The sequence below is a fragment of the Camarhynchus parvulus genome, chromosome 4A (genome assembly GCF_901933205.1).
Source record: "Camarhynchus parvulus chromosome 4A, STF_HiC, whole genome shotgun sequence".
Lineage (NCBI taxonomy): Eukaryota > Metazoa > Chordata > Aves > Passeriformes > Thraupidae > Camarhynchus > Camarhynchus parvulus.
The window spans coordinates 15,284,277-15,304,368 of record NC_044600.1 but is presented as its reverse complement, the minus strand read 5'-3'; the positions used below and the strand labels follow the sequence as shown (position 1 = coordinate 15,304,368).

The following is a 20,092-nucleotide window of genomic DNA, read 5'->3' as shown; positions in this document are numbered from 1 at the left end:
TACTTACCCAACAGCCATGGCATAGGGAATGTCTGCCAGCCTCATTGCAGACAAGCTACCAGAACAGATCCATCTTCCACTGGGCAACAGAAAAGCCAATTAGCATTCTCACTTGAGATTTTGCAACACTGAGCTGTTCTAGCAAATAAGCCAGATGAAAAACATCACCAAACTCTTCATGCTTCACAATCAAGCTGATAACCACCATTAGATATCATATCATCTCAGCAAACCAGCTGCTGATGCTTTCAAATGTGGAAAATAAAGTAAGAAAAAGAAACAAAGAGCATTAGCTGCAGCCTCTCTTCCATCCATCCTATCATCTCATTCCAGGTTAACTAAAAGCCATCCAAAGACAGGGGTAAACTAATCAATGCTCCAGAGTGATTATTTCATATTCCCCTGTACTTAAAGAGTACCCACAGGACCAAACTCCAATTTAAGGTTCTTGCTGTGGCAACACTAGCCATCTCAAAATGTTTTTTTCTTTCCCATGATTTCACAATTGTTCAAGGCACTTTTTTACGCTTCTAGGCTTTAACACTTTCTCCCTCCTCCCTTTCCCACCTCAATTTATTTCTAAGCTTCCCCCTTTGCAGTCTCAACTCTAGAGACCCAATGTGAGAGTACAGGCCACAGAAGGCTCCTGTCCCTACAGATTGCCTCAAGTATCACTCAGATAAAGCATTACTGTTGCCATCAGTGAGTCCTCTCCTTCCTATCCCAGCACAGGAGTTCTGGAAGGTCCCAGCCAGAGGCAACTGCAGCACAGATCACAGACAGACAACTCTGTACTCTGCACCTGAGAAAGGAATTGAGCTCCAGGACACACGGACAAGTCTTGCATCCCAGCTCCCTGCAACCACAGCAGACACATCCCAGGTATGTCAGCAGCTCCCTTTCCGCATTCTGACCCGCTGAAGCTGAAGGTCACATTCCAACCCACAAATAAAACTTGTTCTGTGAGAAGGAAAACTGCTAGAAAATCCTCAGGGGTTGAACACCTTCTTTACAGAGTGATGCAAAAACAACTTTCACACCATAACCTGAAGCTTCATGAAATTCAATCCACATGTAGACATTAGTACTAAAAAAAGAAGAAACAAGACACCAGATAAAAAAGGCTTAAAATCCACTTTAATAATGCATTCCTGTAACATTCCTCAGACAAACTCAAACTTTTTAGTGGGACAATTACAGTTTGTGTTCAAACAGTTTACACTAAATGAAAAATCTTGTAGTACTTCTACATAAAAGACAGGCAAGGTTAGGATTATACAAACATTTGTTTCAGTTAAATCTTCAGCATGAGATACAGTATCTTTATCCAATAGATTGTACTTTTACTACCAGTAAAAATAAAGAGATACAACACGTTATCAAAAAAATCCATCCAAACAAGAACCTCCCAGCCCTTCAGGCTGCACGACTGTCAACTACTTCAAAGAAACAAATGGTCCAGGTAAAAAGAGTAACTAACAAGTTAGGAGGGGAAAAAAAAAAAAGAAACAAAACCTCCTCCAATTCACTACATGACGGATCATTTGGAGCTATATAAATTTACAAAATCATGGGAGCTGCAAAGTACCCAAATGCTGCCCTAGTTCTCCAGAGACCCCCCCCCGTGCTCTTAAGCAAGGTACACTACACTAAAAAAATGCCAAGACATACTGAAATTTTATCCAATTTAGTCTCATGATTTCATCTGCAAATAGGAAACCTGGAATGGTCAAGGCATTAGGGTCCTTGCAAGATTTTACTGTTACTGAACCAGGGCAGCCTCCCAGAATAAATTTTTCACTTTGAAATTAGGAATGCATCACATGAAATTTTCCAAAACCTTTACCAGTCAGACTGCACTCCCCTTGTCCTAGAGTGGCTTTACCAAAACAGGCCCTAATTAACTACCTTTAAAACGTCCCCCCTCCCCCCCAGGTTGAACCCTGTGTGTGGCCTGCCAAGATTTCCTCCTTTGGGGCGTGTACAGGGGATAGCTGAACCCTGGTTAGTATCTGCGGCGCTTGTTGGGGCCGAAATCCCCGCCCGGATTTCCTCGGTTGAAGGCGGGCGGGTTCCCTCCCATGGCTCCAAGGCCTTCCATGGCTCCACCCTGGCCAAAGCGGTCTGGAGGTGGTGGTGGGGTCTGGGAAGGAGCACAAGTGCAGAAGATGCAGGAAGAAAAACAAGGAAGGACAAAGGGCAGTTAAAAGCAGTTTGAGTTGATTGCAATTCTATCAGGATTCCACAATTCCAGCCGACCTCACTGCAAACATTCACCCCACCAAAAACATCCCCACAGTCCCAAACCTGCACCACTGGACCACTGAAGAACAAAGCTGCTTTTCCCACACAACCTGCAGTCAGGAATACTGAGACTGAGTGCACCACCTCACAGACCAGGGCCCTGCTGAGCAGCAGGTGAGCCATGTGAACTCACCTTCCCTTTCCACTCCTGGCTTCACCTTCCCCCTTAATTTCACTGTGTAGTGCACATTCACTTAACCTCAGCTGCTTTGCTGTCCCTACCACTTAGGTGGTTTTTAGACAAATAAAACTGCTCTTTATGGAAAAAAAAAAATCTGTGTCATAGCAGTCACGACAGAGCAAGAAGTCTGAGTAGGAATGTTTGCAGGAAAACTTTATTGGACCAGTTCATAAAAACCACTGAAGGAAGATGAACTTTCAGGACAAACTTTACTATGACTGCTGCTGTTTCTGCTGGTGACTGGAAGTGCTGACACTGTGGGAGGGCCAATCCTCTGTGTGACAGAGAGGGATGACAAATGCCACAAAAGTCAGGGTCTATTGCAAAACCCTGCAGTAAAGTTTAAAACTAAATCAAATACAAAAATTTTAAAAAGTCAAACAAATAAGCATGAACACCACTGATTCTTTGCTTTTGACCTCCTAAGCAAATTAGCTGAACTCAGTCTGGCATATGAGAACAGGAGATAACCCTTTTCTGGTTATGGAACTGGTGATGAACAGAACACTCCTGAAAGCTTGGCTTTATGCCTACAAGAATCTACTCTCAAAAAACTCTCTATTTCACAAAGTGCTTCCCACTAGGTCATTTAAAAACAACCATATATTACTCCTAAGAGCTTTCTAACAAGCATTTTAGCACTAGCACTCTTGGAAGTACATTAAGCCATTATTAGACTTGGCTCAATCTCCTGCAAATTATCAGCTAGCACCAAGGCAAGATTAACTTCTAAAGATTTTAGGAGGAGTGAAGCAACAGGTCTGGGTGCTTCAACTTCAGCAGGTAGTACTTAATACTGCAAACAACATAATCTGCATTTTAGAGGTCTGCACAAAAAGCAGATGGAGATACATTACCATTCCCATGGCTCCATCAGGGATCATAGCTCCAGGACCAGCAGCAGGAGGTGCAGGAGCTGGGACATTGGTACCACCCATAGCCCCTCTATTGTTCATGCCAATGGTACCTGGAAAAGAAAACTGAGGAATAGTCCTGGCACACACACACACAGTGACTGGGGTCTGCTCATCACCCCAGAGCCACAGAACATTGCTCCATGCAGGGACAGAGTCCCAGCTTTGCACTATCAGGTCAAGACCAGTTGATCTTGCTTTACAGCATGTTGTGTTTCCTGTCACATGAATACTTCCTCTTACTAGCCTGGGAGATTACTGTGACTGAGTTTCTAAATAAGAAGCCAATAAAATGAGATCACTAAAAAAAAGGGCAGATTTTGTAAGGAAATGAACATGCACGGGAACAAAGAATACTCTTACCTCCCATACCCATCTGTCCCATTCGCATGTCTGGTGGCTCCCTCTGGAAAGACAGACACTCATTTCAACTGATAATCAGGCTTTTAAAAATGTAATTATACAAATTCAAAGAGTTCTGAGGATTTACTACTGAATAATGTATAGAAAAGTAATTCCCAGGGTAAATGTCAAAGAACAGCAGGAGCAACCTTCATGTGATAGCTGCTGAATGAATAGGTTTTATTTTAAATATCTCATTATAAAAGGTTGTTTTTCAAAATTATAATAAAATATCCAGCAGCAAAGCTGCACATGCATACTTTAACAAAGACATCTTGATGGAAAGATGTGCTGAGCAGTAGTAACACATTAGATAGAATTAGTTTTGCTACTCCCTCAGCACATCTAAGAAGCTTTTCCTGTTGAAAGGAATGCAAGCTTACATAAAGACACAGTACTGGGTCACTTGCATTAAAATACCATTTAGTGAGCTCAATTTCTCTTTTATTAACCAAGCATCAGAAATACCTATCGCAGGTTTTTCTCACTGCAAAACCAGGAGCACTTCAGTGAAGGCACTACTTTTTTTAACAGTGTTAAGTGAAGACAACTTTCACTTCATCTCCAGTCTCAGTGCCGTTATTTATCATATGAAGGCAGTATTATTTGTAGGAATCAGGATATCTGCTGCACAAAGAGAACATTCCAGCTTTTGGCTCTTGGCCCTTTGGTTTGACACACATTTACCTATTTTGCCTAGGGGTTAAGTTTCACTAGTAAGCACTGAACACAGCCCCAGCTGCATCAATGCCATTACACCACCTGAACAGCCCTACAGTGGCCTCCACAACAGAAAGTGCCTGGGACTGGAAACAGATTGTAAGGCATTTCTCTATAGAACTAGAGATACTGTTATTAAAAGGCAGGTTACCACCAGGTTACACTACAAAAAAAAATACTTGACCAACTGAATTTTAAGTACAAGCATATACCATGCCTGCAGCAATGCCTTCAGTTGGGATCATTTCATCATGACTAAGACAGACTGCAAGCTAGGGATATCGCCAGTCATATAATCATAACAGCTTTCTGCTGCAGTGCTTCAGGACAGTGTGTTTGTTGCTGTTAGAACAGAGTTAGTCAGCACACATTTTTCTGAACAGTAAGACAGCTACAGAGGGCCCTATGTGAAGAGCAGTGGAACAGAACTGGGAGATTTACAGTTTCCAGGCTAAACTGTATTAACATTGGAGGGAGACAATAATTTAGGGTAGACTACACTACTGATGTACAGTCGTCCAACCAAGCTGAAAATTCACAGAAAGCTGTGCTGTGGAAGGGAAAAATCTACTGTGAGTGTAGAGATATAATGGAAATGTAGAAGCACTCGTACCGCATCAGCAAAATTCCCTTTAAAGCCTTCCTGCTGGCGTCTCATCATCTCCTCCTGCTGCCTTCTCATCTCCTCCTCACGGCGCCTGCGCTCCTCCTCTTGCCTGCAAACAAAGTCCAAGATGCTCAGCACAACAAACACCAACCACCTGCATCACTGGGTTGCAGTGCTGCCTCAAGGATCTTCATTGGAAACTTTACACTTCAAATTTTCAGTTTTGAGGACCTCATTTGAAAAAAAACAAAACCCACTTGTGTGTGTGTGTCTCATGAGGAGCGGCTGAAGGAGCTGGAGGGGCTCAGCCTGGAGAAAAGGAGGCTCAAGGGGGACATGACCACCCTCTACAACTGCCTGACAGGAGGGTGGAGACAGTCTCTTCTCCCAGTTAACGAGTGACAGGACAAGAGGAAACGGCCTCAAGTCACACCTGCGAAAATTTCTTCACCAAAACGGTTACAAAGCATTGGCACAGGCTGCCCAGAAAGTGGTGGAGTCACCATCCCTAAAAGGATTTAAAGGATGTGTAGATGTGGTGGGCTTGGCACTGTTAGATTTACAGCTGAACTCATGATCTTAGAAGTGTTTTCCAACCCTGTGCACACAGCAGCTCCCAAATGCATGCAGACTACATGCAATATCAAGCCTGACAGCTCTCAAACCCCTTCTATTACAAATAGTCTGGTAATCTTCCTGGAGCGTCTCAAAACAACCCCAAGACAAGGAAGTGCTACAATGGAGAGAGGAATCTCTGAGACCAAGTTACCCTCAAATGAAAACAGAGATGCTGGAATGGGATTTCCCAATCTGCAGCACGGAAGCCGCTAAATCCCAGCAGAGATTCTGATTTTTCTATCTGCCTCACAAAGGAGCTTAACTGAGACACAGAAATGTGAAGAAGCACACACTAATCAATGGAAGACACTCCTAACTCTTCCATCTTAAACCAAGTGTACACTCTTCCCTATGACCAAAAAAAGCCCAAAGTAACAGGCACACTTGAGGCAGTAATTAAATTGTCACAATGAACAATCAGGTGCAGTGGTGTTTTATTCTGCTCTGGATTCACAGCATTTCACAATCTGCCCCCTTACCTGAGTTCCAGCTGTTTACGTTTTTGTACTTCTTGGTTATGCAATTCCTCCATTCTCCTCAGCTCCTCCTGGCGCCTCATTAAATCTGCGTAAGACAACAGTAAAAAACACAATCAGACTCATCTCCCATGCCACCTCTTACGAATTCCTGAACTAGACCTATAACATAGAAGCCTTTACCAATACAGTAGCATCTCCCCATGTTAAACAAGATTCAGTGCCAGGTCCTGTCCTGGGTCACAGCAACCCCCTGCAGCTCCAGGCTGGGGCAGAGGGGCTGGAAAGGGCCTGGTGGGAAAGGCCCTGGGAATGCTGCTCACCAGCAGCTCAACAGGAGCCAGGTGTGCCCAGGTGGGCAAGAGGCCAATGGCACCTGGCCTGTCCCAGCCATGGTGGGGCCAGCAGGACCAGGACAGTGATTGTCCCCTGCCTGGGCACTGCTGAGGCCACTCCTCAAATCCTGTGTCCAGCTCTGGGCCCCTCACATCAAGAAAGACACTGAGGGGCTGGAGCGTGTCCAGAGAAGGGAACAGAGCTGGGGAAGGGTCTGGAACACAATTCTGATGAGGAGCAGCTGAGGGAGCTGGGTAACAGGCTCAGCCTGGAGAAAAGACGACTCGAGGAGACTCTGCTGCTCTACAAGTACCTGAAAGCACATTAATGGTTGGACTTGCTGATCTTTTCCACCTAAACAATGCTACGATTCCATTTATTTGCTGCTACCATGCTTGGTTACAAGAGAAGCAACCACCACAGCTCCCCTTGAGTGGTCTCTAGCCAGTCTATTGAGCCATCCACTCCTGGACAGTGCAGGGCCCTGCTCCCACCCTGGATTTATTTATCTGGCTGATACCTTGTCGCATGAGCATCACTTGGTGCTCATGGCGAGCTGCCTCCATTTCCATCTCCAGCTTCTCTCGAGCTTCCTTGATGTTGCGATCTACTTGTTCCTGCTGCTGCTTCTCCATCTCTATCAAAGCCTTCCAACGCATGGCATATTCATATTCAAAGCTGCCAGGCTGTGCAAACCGAGGAGGCTGCTCACGCTCCCTAGCAAACAATGAAGAGCTAGTGAATGCTTCAGGAGAGCAAGGAGGAACCAAGAAAATTCCATTTGTGCGTCAAATGCAATAGCAGACCCCAGTTAACTGTGCCTGAGACACCAGTTTGTTTGCTCCTCAGGCATCATCTTATTCCTGCATGGAAGCTGTCCTCCTCCATTACAAGCAATGACACTGCTTCATAAGAGATTCTGGATAAAGAGATTTAGAAATCCCTTTGAAAGCAACAGCCTTTGCTCCTGCTGCACATCTTATGGAGAGATGCACTCCGGAAACAAACAGCGCCCAAGTGCGCATGTTATTTTCACTCTGCACCTGTAGAACAGGACTATTCCTAATTCCACCTCCTGAAGCTCTCATCTTCCTTACTTGAAAAATTCATGAGCTCACATGGTTTGCCAATGCTGACTGCTCAGATCACAGGATTCCCACCTATACTGGGAAGCCTTCTAAGACTCTGGTCTTATACCTGGTCATATAATTCCCTAAATTTCTATTGTGGATTCAAGTGTTTCCTACAAAGGCTTTCTGTAATACTTCCCAGGGAATCTCATGTCATCTGTGCTATATCAAATTGACCTAATTTTTTATTCCAACAACTGAAATGGACTTATAGAAAATATGTGAAGGCTGCCAGTCTTATCCAGCAGTGTGGATTCAAAAATCACTATTTTCTTTCAGCCAATCATGGCAAGAGAAGAGTGAATGCAATTCTCCTTCTAAACTCAGGTCACATTTATAGAAAAAAAAGGAGGTCCTGATGAGCCACCCTTCTAAGACTGAGACACTAGCCCACAGGCACTCTCCTGCTGCATGCCAGGCACATACTTGTGATATTGCTGGTTTTTGATGACTAGTTTCTCTGGTAGACCCTCTTCATCATCATACTGATCCATGGGCTCCACAGTGACAGGGCGAGGGAATCTGTAAAGAAAAAGTGAGGTGCTTTCACAAAAAATCAAGAACAAGCTTGCAGTTGTGGAAAGCACAACTTATACTGCTTTTAGCACTGCTCAAAGAAACTCAGAGCAGCTGGGGATCTCAACCAAAGTGAATCAAAGTGATTCCAGGAATCACATTGAACTCTTTTTTTCTAGAATAGGAGTATAACTGTAAATCAAAATCCTTGTTTAATCCAAACCAAAATTGTACTGGAAGAATAATATTTGTAGTTACTTGTAAGTTACAGCTTAACTGGAATCCTGACACACTCCTGTAGGATCTACTCAGCATGAAGTCTTGTCTCTAGAGTGGCACAAGGCCATCTGTGCCTTTTTATGGCTATCTAAAGCAAAGAGTCATCACACCACTCCTCACTGGAGGCTGCAGGCTGTACCATCCAGTCATCCTGTGCTCGTGAGGCCACCATGTGCTACTGTTGCTTGGCAACAGTGCTCTAGGAAGGTCCACTGGGCCCTTGTCTGAATTTCCACCCCCCAGGGAATCCACTGGTGCACTTCACAACAGACACTGCAGATGTGTGCTTCTGTCTCCCTGGCTTCTGCAAGCAGAACAAAGTATTGACCTGGTCTCTGAATCAGCTCTCCACCACAGCACTGACACTGCTCATCCTCAGCACAAAGCAGCACCCCAGCTTCCCATGAGCTCCTCAATCCCATGTGCCAGGGCTGGGGAAATGAAGACAGATGATCCTGTTGTGCCAAGTGGCAATGAGTACCCAGGCTCCAGCAGGAAGGCAGGATATGGAAGGCTAAAATCCATTTCCTCAGCTGAAGATCCATAATACAGCTTTGCACTTTGATGTGACATATTCCATTATTAATAATCTTATTTTCTAACATGAACAAATTTCAAACAGTTTATCTAGCTTTCCTGTCTTGAACTAGGACAAACCAGAACAAGTTTAATCAAAACCAAACCGTAACTAGAAAGGAACAACAGACTTATTTATGTTCTTAGATACCAGAACCTAAGGTACTGATAACTATAAAGAGATTGAATGTTAACCTTAGCTATGCATTGATAGTGATTAGTATTGCATGATCACTTTTAAAAATCTATTTTCATGGTTCCTTCAGGTATAGACTTCTGAATCAGCAAAAGCTCCCTAACAGTAATCCTCCTACAGAGCACTACTCACTATGCTGGTTATCCTCAAGAAGCATCAGGGAGAAAAACAGGTATTAAAAAAGAAATAAGCAAAACCTGCTTTTTGAAATGGAATGTGCTTGTGTACAGCTGTGCCACTGCAGATCCACAGCAGGTGAAAAGCACAAAACTTTAAAAATTACTTTAAAAATAGGCAATACAGCTCAATTTCAGGAAGTGTTCTAGTCACAAATTCTAGGAGATTAATACAAAACAGTAATTTTTTTCTAAGACATCAGAAATGGCTCCCTCTTAACAGAGCAACAAGCTGCTTTGTGGAATGCAACTGGAATTAGTCATTTGCTTGAACAACTTCATATAATTATGAGAACATGATTTTCTACCTTATTACCTTTGAGCACAGGGAAAGCAGTTTATAATGGTGAAAACTCCAAACAATCCAACCTATCTGAACAGCCTCTCCAACAGATCCCATGCCCACAGTGGCATTCAAGCCCATGGAATCCCGCCCCAAGACTCTCCCCTCTAGTGACCCAGAGTGTACAATTAAAACACTTGCACTTTGTTTCCAAACAAGTTATATGGATGGTCTCTGAAACAGGTCCTGTTCTTAAAGGCTGCTTTAATTGCCCTAAGTTTGTTTTATGGAGAAAAAGTTTATTGGGAAGTTTTATGTACTTACCCCACTAGCAGCTTCCCAGAAGAAAGCTTTCAGACCTGAGCTTCAGCACAGACTCTGTCTTGTTGGAACAAAGTTAAATAAAATTCTCCCCAGGTCAATCCCCCACCACCTCATGCCTCATTTGTCCCACTGTGGTGCTAGAACCAGGGTTCACCAGCCAATGCACAGCACCTCTCCCCAGGCACACTTACGTAGTCAGCAGGAAAGACCCATCACTACATCTATCCAGCGCTTTCCTAGCAGCAGGCTTCCCTGAGAACTCCACAATGCCTTTCCCAGAGGATCGTCCTCTGTCATCCACAATAACCACAGCCCTTTCCACCTGGCCAAACACTGAGAAGGCTTCCTCCAGGAGCTCATTGGACACAAACTGAGGCAGGTTCCTGACTGTCAGCGAGGCGCTGTGGCAGGCAAAGCGCACTCGGAGCTGCTTCCCACGCAGAGGCATGTTGTCCAGTTCCACCTTGGCAATCTCTGCCAGGGTGCGAGTTTCCTGCAGATAAAAACAGCCTGCATTAAAGCTCCCAGAAAGGCATGGGATTAAACACAAGCTTATTTCTCCGTAACAAGTACTTCTGAGAGAAATAAATTAATCTCGTGCCAAAAAGCACAGCTATTCCTTATCATGAATGACTGAACAGCCAGAGTTTGGGGGTGGGGAGAGTGAGAAATACATAACAAATACCTAAGCTTAGTCCAACAGCTGGTGTGAAGTAAGCAAACAATGAAATTTTCATTATGACACATAATTATATTAAGGCTAAAAAGCACCTTTTTTTCAAAAAAACTAATACATTTTGAAGAAACAACTAAGATTCATCTGTTAAGCAAGTCTGATAAGGAAATGCTGACAGTATGACAATCCATGAAAGACCTTCTATACCCCTTTTGCACCTCTCATGCCACTTTCCCACTCATTTAAGTAACTACCAAGCACCTGCACTACATAAAAGTGGCCCAGATATGGCTGTGGGAACCTCACCCACTCACCTCAGGACTTTCACAAAGGTGGTGCATGAGCCACAGAAATCTAAGAACCACTCTATGGTGGTAGCTACTTCCCTTTCAGACACACTTCATCGTGATCATCTAGAGATCCCCTAGCCCAAGAGCATTAATCATGCCAGAAATGCTGCATGACAAACCATGCCCATAGGAATTCCATATTCCAGAAATAGAAAAGTTCACTTTGTCTATAATAGCATCACATTCATGGGAGTTCTTTTCTGCTTTCTACTAGTTGATTTCAGAATAAATTTATCAGTGCTCACATAACTGCTGCCACAAGCTGCCTAAACTCACATCTCTCTTAAAAGCAAGCCCTAGACCAACCACTTGGAATCTAATCCCATATTCCAGGTTACTAAAATCATCAGCAGGTGTAATCAGCAAGACATCAGAACATCTACTACTTTCAATTAGCAATAGTGCTCCATCGTGAGCCATCACCACAGAACTCCCCAAAATGCCAGGTCACTCACCAGCCTGATAAAACCAAAGCCTTTGTCCTTGTGTATGAAGACTTCCCCTGCCTTGCCATACTTCTCAAACAACTTTCTCATCTCTTCCTCTGTAATATCTGGGGGCAGATTCCCCACAAACAGGCGGCTTCTTTGGGTGAAGGTCTTTTCACCAGGTTTCCGGAAATTCTTCAGGTCAATAGTCAGGCCTTCATCTGAGGGGAATAAGGTACACAGCTGCTCTACAGTTGGGGGGATAAATTTTATTAGGTTTCATCACAGTGACCACAGAGACACAGGATAATACAGGTAACACACCCGTTCATTTTGGTCTTAAGCCTCTCCAGCCATCTCTCCAGCAAAAAGGGAGTTTTATGTTTTATTTCAGACTGGCCCCATAGCTTTTCTTAAAGAAAACTGAACCTCAGTGCTCATTAACACCAGTGAATTGGAGAAAACAATACACTACAGCTTGAAATAGCATCAAATATTTCACTCAAACTTTTTGAGATCTGGTCAAGGCAACTGGCTGGCCCACCAAAAAAAAAAAAGAACAACTGCAGTCACAACACAGGATTTTGCTATTAGAACACAAATAATTAGAGAAAAGGCCACAGTTTAGCCAGAAAACAGAATTTTACTCAAAAACACAAAAAAACAACTCCAGATATCTAGAAAAAATATGAAAATAAGCGGAAATTTTGTTCAGACAGATAACATTTCAGATAGCTGTCATTCTATGAGATGGGTTCCAGAGGATGGGTTTCCAAGCTGAAGAGAAGGCTGGAATAGTTAAAATAGTGGGGAAAAACACCAACCCAAAAATTTAAAAAAACCCTACCATATAGGTGAGCCCTCAGAAAAATTACAAGCTTACTTACAAGAAAAAAATCCCTATTCAGTAAGTTCTCCTAGAAGGGATTTTTAAAGTTGGAAAAGACCTCTGAGATCAAGTCCAAGGTTAAAATATTTTCTGAGCTGTCCAACAGAAATAAACACAAACAGTAACATTCTCAAATCCCCACAGGCAAATACAATCTTTAACCCTTAATTCAGCAAGAGTCCTGCATGATCCTGAAAGCTCTGTTATGTGCCAGACACAGGGATGGATTTAGCATCACTTTATCACTCTGTGCCCCATTTTCTTAAACACACATGGAACTTAACCACAGAGGACTAGAGGGCACAGAAAGCAACTCCTTTGCTTTGCAGAGGACACAAGTCATGGTCACACATAAGAAATAAACTGTGAACATCAATGGCTTGATTCCAGTTACAAAGCAGGGCACTAAATGAGAGAGACTGTCCATGAAAAGACAATGCAAGGACAACCCTTTGATAGGAGTAAGCACACCTCCATAGCCAACACTAAATAACCAGACTGAGAGTGTGCCCAGAGAAGAGCAGTGAGAGTAAGTTATGTACTTCACAGAGCAAAGGTGCAGGAGTAAAACGTTTTGCCTTGTTCACAGCATTTCCATGAGTATTTGGGAATCAATTGCAAGGGCTGTGGATACAACACGAGGTACTTGGACAGAGTTACACTCAGGGGTACACAGAGTACCACTGTTCTGCCTCAGGAGATCCATGCAAAGGAGTGAGACTCACTCACTCACTCCAAGCTGATTCCTGTGGGAATTCCCCAGTACAGCTGTACTGTTATTGTTTACAACCTGACTGGAACCGGCTGCTCTGCCACTCTTGTCTGTTATAGTCTGGGAACTGAAAAAGAGCCTGTTCAACCCCACCACTTGACAAAAACATGCTGGATTTTTACCAGCCCAGTATATTTGACACAAAAACCCCCACTCTGAGGAATCACACAAAATGCACAGGTGACTTCTACGCATTTTTGTTTTGAACAGCCAAAGTGTCCAGACTTTAAAAAAATTAAAAATCCACATCTAATTAAATTAAAGCACTCTTTTCCTCCCCAAAAATGCTAACGGAGATGTCTCGCCACTTCTAAACCATCAGGTTAGATCAGTTCAGGCCCCTGAAGCCATTAACGTGTTCTGTCCCAGCTCACAAGCACCCGCTGAGGAGTGCCACTCCACACTGACCAGGAAAACCCAGAAACCCGCTGGAGCAGAACGGCTTTCAGCAATGTCAACTGGCATTAAATAATAAGTGAAGCTGGACATCTCCTAGTTCCTCATTATAAAAAAAAAAATCAGTCTTAAGAGGTGTCTGCAGATCTCTGCAACAACGTTCTCACTACAACATAATCTTCACCGATTCTGATTTCTGCATAATCTAGTAATTGCTCTAGCAATCAAGCTTCTTAACTTTCTAGCTTCCTAAGAAAACCTGTATTGAGAAGCCATCTGTTATGCCCGGGGAAAAAACAGGAATCAAACAATGAAACACAGAGCTCCCTATATTCGCGACGCTTAAAGACACACTGTCAAGAACGCACTGACTTTCAAACTGTAAGAGATCTTTCCCTGGGATTTTGAGACAAAGACAGAACCTCTATATTGCCTGCCCTGATTCTGGGAATGCAAGAAACTCACGAACACAAAAAACTTACGAACAAATGCCACAGGACTCGCGCGTACCCACGAGCGGACTGAGCAAAACCAAAAGAAAACCCACGAACGCAACCCAGGCGCAATTAAACCCGCAGTTTCCAACAAGGAGAAAAAACTGATACAGCAGGAGATGCTGCAGCCTGCTTGGGAACCTAAGGATTTATTGTTTTAACTTGGAAAACCGGGCTCCTTTTGTTCCTGCCGAGACCTGTTGCACGCCCGAGGGCCGCAGCTAACCCGAGGTTTCCCGCTGCACCGAAGCGGTCGCTCAGCGCCTACCCAGAGCGGGGCCGGGCGGGCCCCCGCGGCGGGCCCGGGACTCACTCTGGCTGTTGGCCTGTTGCCCGTTCGCGGGGATGGACGGCGGTGGGTGCTGCTGGTGCTGCTTGCGCGGAGCGTGGTTCTGCTTCTCCATGTTGAAGCCCTTGTTGCCCTGCATCTTCCCCACCTAAAAGCAACACGCGCACAGTCGGGAAGCGGCCCGGAGCTCGGTCCCGAGTGGCTCCCGCCGGCCCCGCGTGCAGGGGCGGGGCGGGCCGCGCAGGCCGCGCCGGGCCCCGGCGACGACGGAGCGGGGCCGAGCCGCGACCCTACCGCCCCGCGACCTCACCTAGTGGCAACACCGGACAGGGACACGGACACCGGGACAGGCACCGGCCCCGGACACAAATACCAGGACGGACACGGGCACGGGGACCGCGGCGGCCCTGAGAGGAGAGCGCGCGGCCGGAACTCGCGCAGCCTACCACAGCGCCCCTCTCCCTGAGCTCCTATTGGCCACCTGGCACCCGCCGCCGCGCCACTAACTGGCCAAGCCCGCCGTCACTCACAGCAGCCGCGGTAGTGAGGCGGGACCAACTGGCCGTGCGCGGACCCCATTGGTCAACGGAGCGGCAGCGCGCGCTGCCAATCACGGCGGCGGGCACCAAGCTTGGGTGAGAGGCGAGCGGGGGACAAAGGGAGCGCCGCGAGCCGCCCCGCGCGCGGCGCGCAGGCGCGGTGCGGGCGCGCGGGGGCCGCGCGCTTTTAAAGGGCCAGCGGCGGCGCCGAGTGCGTGCCGCCCCGCCGCGCCCCCCGACGGCACCGGGGCGGGTCCGGGCTTGGCTTCTCCAGCCCGGCCAGTGAGCACCGGAGCCCGGGCAGCGCCGGGGAGCTGGCCTGTGCCGATCCCCTCTCCTCTAGATGTTCTCCATTCCCATTCCCATGCCCGCTCCTTGCCGCCTCCAGCCGCCGGCTCCCCCTCGTTGTCCGGAGCCCGTTCCCGTCGCTGCCCCGCTGTGCGGAGGAAGGCGGCTCCTGCCCCGGGGAGCGCACCGGGCGCTCTGGGAGCGCGGTCGTATCGTGCCTCCGCGGGTTTCACTTCACCACCTTGCAATAAACTCCGCCGCCTCACCGGGGCAGGTGCCGCGCGCCTGCGGCCAGCCCGCTCCCGGGCACGGGACCCTCGGACGGCTCACAGCCTTTGCGGAGCGCCCGCTCCCAGCTGTACCCTCGGCTCCCAGCCCACGCTCAGCCCCGGCACCCCCGTGTACCCGCAGGCTGGGAAACCGCAGGCTCCCGGGGGCGGGAGCGATGGGAGAACCCCCCGGTGGAGCGGGGCGGCCAAGAGCTGGATGCTGCTCCGCTGAGCTGGAGGGGGCCCGGGTCCCACCGGCAGGGGACCCCCGGGAGGGGTGGGGGGACAGCGCGGGGAGCACGGATGGAGGCGGGAAGGGGGTGCCGCGGGCGGCGAGGCGGGAAGGGGGTGCCGACGGGCGCTGTCATGGCTGGAGAAGGGCACGCCGGGCTCTGCGCGGTGGTGCGGGAGCGCAGCCCGGGCACGGGCGGGGGATCCCGGGGGGAGGCGGTGCTGGGAATGGGGGGCGCCGGCCCAGGCGGTCCCTCCCGGGGGCGGTGCCGCGTCCCGGGCCCCCGCAGAAGCCCCGCCTGGCCGCGCTGTCACTCACCGCCCCGGGGAGACGCTCCAGCTTCGGGAAGGCGGTGGCGGCGCCGGGGCTCGGCCGGGTGGGTCCCCCCGCGTGCAGGTAGAGGCCGTGGCGGTGCAGCCAGACTGGACCCCCCGGGACGACAGCGGGGCTGGGGCCGGGATTGGCGGCAGCGAGAGGGTTAAGGGGGGGGCGGGGAGCGGGGCGGCGAGCCCATTCCGTGTGATCCGCTCCGCGCTTTGCGGGTGGCCACGTGGGCACCGGCGGGAACCGGGGCGCCCCGTTCTGGCCCGCGCCTCCCATCGTGCTCCCCCCCCGCACCCCGCCGTGCCCCGCCAGACCGCGGCCGTCGCCCGTGCCCGGCTCCATGCTGCCTGCCTGCCGGGACCCGCTCCGCCAGGCGGATCCGCCCCAGGTTTTCCAGCCGTCCGTGGCGATCCGGGCTGTCGCGCCGATCCCGCGCTCGGGGCTCCGCTCCGCGTTCCCGCGGCAGCCGCTCATGAGGGAGTCTCGCGAGCCCCGGCCCCACCGCGGCCTATGAGAGCGCGTCCCTCGCTCCGCACAGCCAATAGGGCGCCGCCGCCGCCCCCCCGTCGGCTGGCAGCGCGTTGAGGGCTCCGAGCGGCGCCTCCATTTAAAGGGGCCGCGACCCGAATCCGGGTTCTGGGTAGAGCGGGCGGTGCAGCACCGGGAGAGCCAGGTACGAGCGGTGGCGGCCGCGGGCGTGCCCCGGCGGTGTCCCGGGAGGTGCGGATGGGGCCACGCGCCAGTCTTGGGGCCCCGCGAAGAGGGGGCGGGGCGGGGGCGTGCGGCGCGGGTACCAGGGTGGGGGGTGGGTGAGCCCCCCGGGGAGGAGGGGGTGCGCGCCTTGCGGGGGGGGCGGGGCCGGCGCCCCTCGAGGAGGCGTGGCCGGCGCCGCTCGCCCCCTCCCCGTGGTGGCCGCTTGGGGGCGCCCTGCGGCGGGTCCCGGAGGGGGGGGGGCGCTGCGCGACCCTCGCCCCTTGTGGGGGATCTGGGCTGTGGGCTCCATCGGGATGGATGGGGAGCCCCAGCCTGACCCCCACCCCTTGCAGCTCCAGACCAATGGAAAACCCAATGCGAATTGCTCTGCAGTGCGGGGGAGGCGGTGGTCTCTGCACCCCTCGCGGTGTGGCTGGGGAACGCACTTGCCTGGCCCCCATCCCCGCCTCGGTTCCATGGAGACCCCCGTGGGCCCTGGCTCTGGAGGGGGGTGGTCTCTGGAGTCCCCCGGAATGGATGAGGAGCCCCGTGTGAGCCCCATCCCCGACCTGGTGCAGAGCCCACCCCGTACCCCCTGCAGTGGGGGGATCGTGCGACTCTTATGCCTTCTGGGGAGGGGTCTGGGCTCTGGGTGCCCCCGCTGTGGCCGGGGAACCCACCAGCCTGACCCTCATTCCCACCCTGCTTCCATGGAGACCCCAGCGAGATCCCTGCCCCTGTTGTGGGAGGTGGTCTCTGGGTACCCCTGCGGTGGCTGGGGAGCCCCAGCCTGGTGCCCATCCCCGGTGTGGGCTGGCACAGGGAGGTGTGGGGGGCAGCCCTCACGGGGCCTGGGCTGGCTGTGCCCCCCAGCCCCGGCACAGGCTGGGCCCAGGGTTCATGGCTCCCGGGAGGCCCTGAGCGATCAGCCCAGCGGGGCCTGTCCTTGCTGAGGGGCTGTGCTGAGCAGTGACAGCAAACAGCCCTGGCAGCCTCTGCCCCACAGCTCTGCCCTAGTGCTCGGCTCTCCCTGCGTCCCCAGGGGCTCAGCCTTTATGGTGCTGTCACCACACGCAGGAGCAAAGTCTGTGGGGTTCACAGCTGCTGCTCTGTGAACTGGATAACCTTTCTGACAGCCTTCCCCTGTGTGTGGGGGAGTCTGGAGCCTCCTCAAGGCCTGGAGGGGGTGTGTGTCCCTGGGTGGGTGTCCCTGGGCACCCTGTGCTGCTCTCGAGGATCTGGCCCCATGAGAGGAAGCTGCAGCCCCAGGGGCTGGAGCTGCCCTGGGCTGCTGCTGAAGCCTCCCCATGTGGGCAGGGTAGCTGTGGCCAGCAAGGTGCCCTGGGGAGCATCACGCACCTCCTGTGTGGTTGGCAGAGGTGGAGGCAGGCCTGGCGAGGCAGGGAGCTGGCTGTGCTGTGTGCCCAGCATGGGAAAAGGCCCTGGCATCAGATATGCTGTGTGGGCAGAGGCAGCGCTGGACGTGTCAGGTGATGGTGGGGGGTAGGATTTTCAACTGAGTGCTGAGGGATGGTTCCTGGAGTCTCTTTTGATGAGCATGAGAGCTGCTTCATTTGTGCTCTCCTCTGCTCCTGCTGTGATTCCAGGTATGGCTTTTGTTCTAGGCTGTAGCTTCTTTCCTTTTCATTGCAGCTGCAATCCCCAAGAAAACTTTTAATCTGCATTTTCTTACCTAACCCTGCCTAGCCTGGGATCAAAGCTGGTGATAAGAGCATAACCCTGTTGTTATTGTGAGCTCAACCTTATGAAAGGAATATCCACAGCCTACAGAGCTGTAATGACTAACCTGAGCCTCACAGCTCCATAGTGCATATTTGCACAACCTCTTTTTCTCTCTGCACCTGCTCATATCCCTCTCCCTGTGTGCCCTTGCTTTGGAGGATGACAGTGAGTAACACCAGATTCTCCCACATCTCTGGCAGCCAGAGGAAGGGCCCAGGCTGTGCCCATGGCCTCACTTTGGGGGCAAAGTGCCTTGTATGATGTCTCTGTGGATGTCTTGTGCTCAGTGATGCTGGGATGCACAACTGTGATGGACACAGATGTGCTGGCAGAAGCCTTGCTGCAGAAGGGTTGTGGTCAAAGCCACCCAGTGGAAGCATGGAGTAGGCTACAGCTGTGACAATGCATTTGTTAGTTTAGCAAAGGCAGTGCTAAGGATTTTACTGGATTTGTGTTTTAGTCTCAGTAGTGTTTTATTAACTTCTTCCTCTGCTGATGGTACACATCAGGAAATGGCAATGTCTGAGACCATCCTCACCAGCCCTGCTGGCCATGGGCTCTGCTGCTGTCTCCTCTCCCCTTGCTGTGAGCATGCTGTGCTGGCCCAGCCCTGGGCAGCCCAAGGGCTGAGGAGTTGGTCTCCAGATGGGATGAGCTATTGCTCTGCTCAATATCAATTGCACAGCCTTACCAGGGCCACTCTGCAGAGCTGCATGTGAGGTGAAGCCTCCCAGCAATGAGGTCCCTTTCCAGCACCTTGGTGGCAGGCCCCTTGCAGAGGGATCTGGGACTGTCAGTGAGGCAGAGGAGACAGCTCTCACTGTGTTTCCAGTACTTTGGCTCTGCAGGGCCTCCTAAGGAAAATTACATGTTTTGCCTTCAAAGATATCCTCTCAGAAACTCTGCCCTTTTGTTTTTTCTCTCTTCCCTGTGCAGTAAGGTTTATTCACAGAACCACAGATAGATTTGGATTGTAAAGGACCTCTAGAAGTGTCTGGTCCAACTGATCTGCTCACAGCAAAGCTGACTTGAGGCCTTGTCGTTCAGGGCTTTGTCCAGTTGGGTTTTGAGGATCTCCAGACAGTCTGTGGCCTGTCTCAGGCTGCAGCACTCCTCTGGAGAGTCACCTGCTGTCCCTGCAGCTGTCCTCTCCAGCTGCTTGTGGGATGTGCCAGAACACTTTGTCAGGTGCTCTGATGCCTTCCTGCAGCATTTGGGCAACAGGTAGACAGACCTGATGACCATCTGGTTTTTACCACTTCCAGGTCTTCTATTTTTTTTAATCATTGTCTTGATATGATTTTAAGGCATTTTGGACACACACTGCTCAAGCATGCAAGCCTTTTTTGTTGTGCTTCTGATAGTACTTCCAAAGCTTTTTTTACCCACTCACCCCTTTTCCCTGCATTTAACACTATTTTGGCTGTACAAATACCAGGAGAATTTTCTCTTGGACTTGATGGCTGAGTGGAGTTGGTTCTTGAAGCTGAATTGCTCTCCAGATAGCGTTGCTGGTAAGGGTGTGCTTAGATTTGTTACTCTTTTCTCTGTTGCAAAGCCCTGACACTTAGTGCTTTGGGAGATCCTGGTCTTACAAGATGTGAGGGGATCCAAGGCATTTCAAACTGCTGCCAGGATGGCATTCTGGATGGATGAGGATGCTCCTGTTGCC

General features: G+C 50.0%; 2 protein-coding genes across 11 annotated transcripts in view; one reads left to right on the top strand and one right to left on the bottom strand.

Moving 5' to 3' along the window:
• Window positions 1-1,115: 1,115 nt before the first annotated feature.
• NONO (non-POU domain containing octamer binding) lies at window positions 1,116-16,271 on the bottom strand. Of its 7 annotated transcripts, none has more exons than XM_030967337.1 (11): window positions 15,979-16,271; window positions 14,312-14,480; window positions 11,520-11,740; window positions 10,230-10,531; window positions 8,115-8,210; window positions 7,079-7,275; window positions 6,226-6,310; window positions 5,135-5,237; window positions 3,763-3,805; window positions 3,343-3,452; window positions 1,116-2,143 (listed from the first exon to the last, which is right to left on the bottom strand). In XM_030967337.1, the coding sequence occupies exons 1-11, from the start codon at window positions 16,258-16,260 to the stop codon at window positions 2,006-2,008; spliced, it is 1,746 nt and encodes a 581-aa protein (XP_030823197.1). In that variant the 5' UTR covers window positions 16,261-16,271; the 3' UTR covers window positions 1,116-2,005. The 7 variants fall into 7 exon arrangements, with proteins under 7 accessions (XP_030823197.1, XP_030823198.1, XP_030823199.1 ...); XM_030967338.1 differs by having other exon boundaries at window positions 1,868-2,143; window positions 11,520-11,713; window positions 15,979-16,268; XM_030967339.1 differs by having other exon boundaries at window positions 1,868-2,143; window positions 14,357-14,480; window positions 15,979-16,268.
• Window positions 15,926-20,092, top strand: part of ZMYM3 (zinc finger MYM-type containing 3) — a 32,250-nt gene continuing 28,083 nt past the window's right edge. For 2 of the 4 annotated variants that reach the window (XM_030967336.1, XM_030967332.1), the window contains exon 1: window positions 15,926-16,657. The gene's annotated coding sequence lies outside the window, so the exon portion shown is untranslated. The remainder of the gene's footprint in view (window positions 16,658-20,092) is intronic. The other 2 variants (XM_030967334.1, XM_030967333.1) reach the window with 2 other exon arrangements.